At 27.0% G+C, this 2,769-nt stretch overlaps 1 protein-coding gene across 1 annotated transcript in view; it reads left to right on the top strand.

Annotated features, from left to right (window-relative positions):
* Nucleotides 1-221: 221 nt before the first annotated feature.
* LOC105625752 overlaps nucleotides 222-2,769 on the top strand; it is a 36,248-nt gene continuing 33,700 nt past the window's right edge. Inside the window, exons 1-4 of the mRNA XM_012207071.1 lie at nucleotides 222-556; nucleotides 718-1,119; nucleotides 1,284-1,682; nucleotides 2,564-2,631. Coding sequence (XP_012062461.1) covers nucleotides 222-556; nucleotides 718-1,119; nucleotides 1,284-1,682; nucleotides 2,564-2,631 — 1,204 coding nt within the window. The remainder of the gene's footprint in view (nucleotides 557-717; nucleotides 1,120-1,283; nucleotides 1,683-2,563; nucleotides 2,632-2,769) is intronic.

The raw sequence follows: 2,769 nt of genomic DNA on the forward strand, positions 1-2,769 counted from the left end.
TAATATAAGAGTTATATAAATAGAAATCTGTTAAATCTCGTTGAACAAACAGATTCAAAAATACAAACATTAATATTTATATGTATTAATATTTATATGATTCAAAGAATATGTACATATTTCTGTTTGTAAATATTTATTAACAGATTTTGCGAATGATTCTTTACATCGTTTCAGTACCTTTTGTGATTAGTTACTAATATTCCTTATAAAACGTTATAATGGCAGAACAAGAAGCAGAGAACATTATAATCCCAGTTCGTCGTTGGATACGTGGACATTATACAAAATTAACAAGTAATCTAGCAAGATGTAATCATTGTAACGTACAATTTTTTATACATAAGAATAGATCCTTAGCTATTTTACATAAACACTTAGTGAAGAGACATTCAGACAAATTAAATGAAGAACAGAAGAAAGAAGATAAATTCCATTGGACTTGGGATTATTTTATCGCAGAAAGCGATATAGAGGCAACATGCAAAGAATGTAACTTAACAATTAAGTACCAATCAGTATCATGTCTCAAAAAGCATTTAAAACGTATGCACAAGTAGGTATACTCCAAGTAAATTTAAAAATTAATTAACGTACTAAAGAATATAAAATTAATAGTAAACTGATTAATGTCAATTAAAGAAAATGTAACGCAAACAAATATACTCAAATAAAACTAAAAAGATTTATTAAACTTAACTTCTTATGTAAATGTAGGATATTGGGTCAAAATTCAGATCATATAGACAACGAGAGCAATTCAGATAATGACTTGATTGCAAATGAGGATCTAACTCCAAAGACAGACAATTTTATCCCAGTTCGTCTTTATATACGTAAACATTACACAAAATTAATAAGGAATAAGATTGCAAAATGCAACTATTGTAATGCAAAATTCACTCTACCAAATAAATCTTTAGATTATTTACATAAACACTTGGTGAAGGCACATCCAGACAAATTAAATGAAGAACAGAAGAAAGAAGATAAATTCCATTGGACTTGGGATTATTTTATCGCAGAAAGCGATATAGAGGCAACATGCAAAGAATGTAACTTAACAATTAAGTACCAATCAGTAAATTGTCTCAAAAGTCATTTAAAACGTATGCACAAGTAGGTATACTCCAAGTAAATTTAAAAGTTAATTAACATACTGAAGAATATAAAATTAATAACAGTTAAATGATTAATGTCGATTAAAGAAAATGTAACGCAAACAAATATACTCAAATAAAACTAAAAAGATTTATTAAACTTAACTTCTTATGTAAATGTAGGATATTGGGTCCAAATTCAGATAATACAGACAACGAGAGCAATTCAGACAATGACTTGATTGCAAATGAGGATCTAACTCCAAAGATAGACAATTTTGTCCCAGTTCGTCTTTATATACGTAAACATTACACAAAATTAATAAGGAATAGGATGGCAAAATGCAACTATTGCAATGCAAAATTCACTATACGAAATAAATCTTTAGTTTATTTACATAAACACTTGGTGAAGGCACATCCAGACAAATTAAATGAAGAACAGAAGAAAGAAGACAAATTCCATTGGACTTGGGATTATTTTATCGCAGAAAGCGATATAGAGGCAACATGCAAAGAATGTAACTTAACAATTAAGTACCAATCAGTAAATTGTCTCAAAAGTCATTTAAAACGTATGCACAAGTAGGTATACTCAAAGTAAATTTAAAAATTAATTAATATACTGAAGAATATAATATTAATAACAGTAAACTGATTAATGTCGATTAAAGAAAATGTAACGCAAACAAATATACTCAAATAAAACTAAAAAGATTTATTAAACTTAACTTCTTATGTAAATGTAGGATATTGAGTCCAAATTCAGATAATACAGACAACGAGAGCAATTCAGACAATGACTTGATTACAAATGAGGATCTAACTCCAAAGACAGACAATTTTATCCCAGTTCGTCTTTATATACGTAAACATTACACAAAATTAATAAGGAATAGGATGGCAAAATGCAACTATTGTAATGCAAAATTCACTATACAAAATAAATCTTTAGTTTATTTACATAAACACTTGGTGAAGGCACATCCAGACAAATTAAATGAAGAACAGAAGAAAGACGGCAAATTCCATTGGACTTGGGATTATTTTATCGCAGAAAGTGATACACATGCAAAATGCAAAGAATGTAACTTAACAATTAAGTGCGATTTAGTAAAATATCTCAAAAATCATTTAAAATATATTCATAAGTAAGTATACTCCAAGTAAATTAAAAAATTAATTAACGTACTGAAGAATATAAAATTATTAACAGTAAATTGATCAATGTCAACTAAAGAAAATGTAACGCAAACAAATATAACTCAAAACAAATATAACTCAAATAAAACTAAATAGATTTATTAAACAAACTAAAAAATTTATTAAACAGATTTTGGGTGCATGTCGTCAAATATGATTTGCACTTCTAAGCATTATAAACGTACAATGAATAAAAATATTAAAAATTTATTGATATAATATACAAATTAGAAATTATAATCAAATATCTTATATATGTGTAATGATATTGCGCGCAATCATAAGAATAGGGAATACAGAACAAGAATTTTTATCTATCAGGAACTATGTATTCTACAACACATGATTTCTGAAAGATTGAAATTTCTATTTAATTTTTTTTTCCCAATCTTTGTTCTTTGGATTGCGCAATTCCTTACGAAACTAAGTATTCAGAATTCATTTATGTTACACAGTCTCATTGAAT

The sequence above is a fragment of the Atta cephalotes genome (assembly GCF_000143395.1).
Source record: "Atta cephalotes unplaced genomic scaffold scaffold00003, whole genome shotgun sequence".
NCBI lineage: Eukaryota > Metazoa > Arthropoda > Insecta > Hymenoptera > Formicidae > Atta > Atta cephalotes.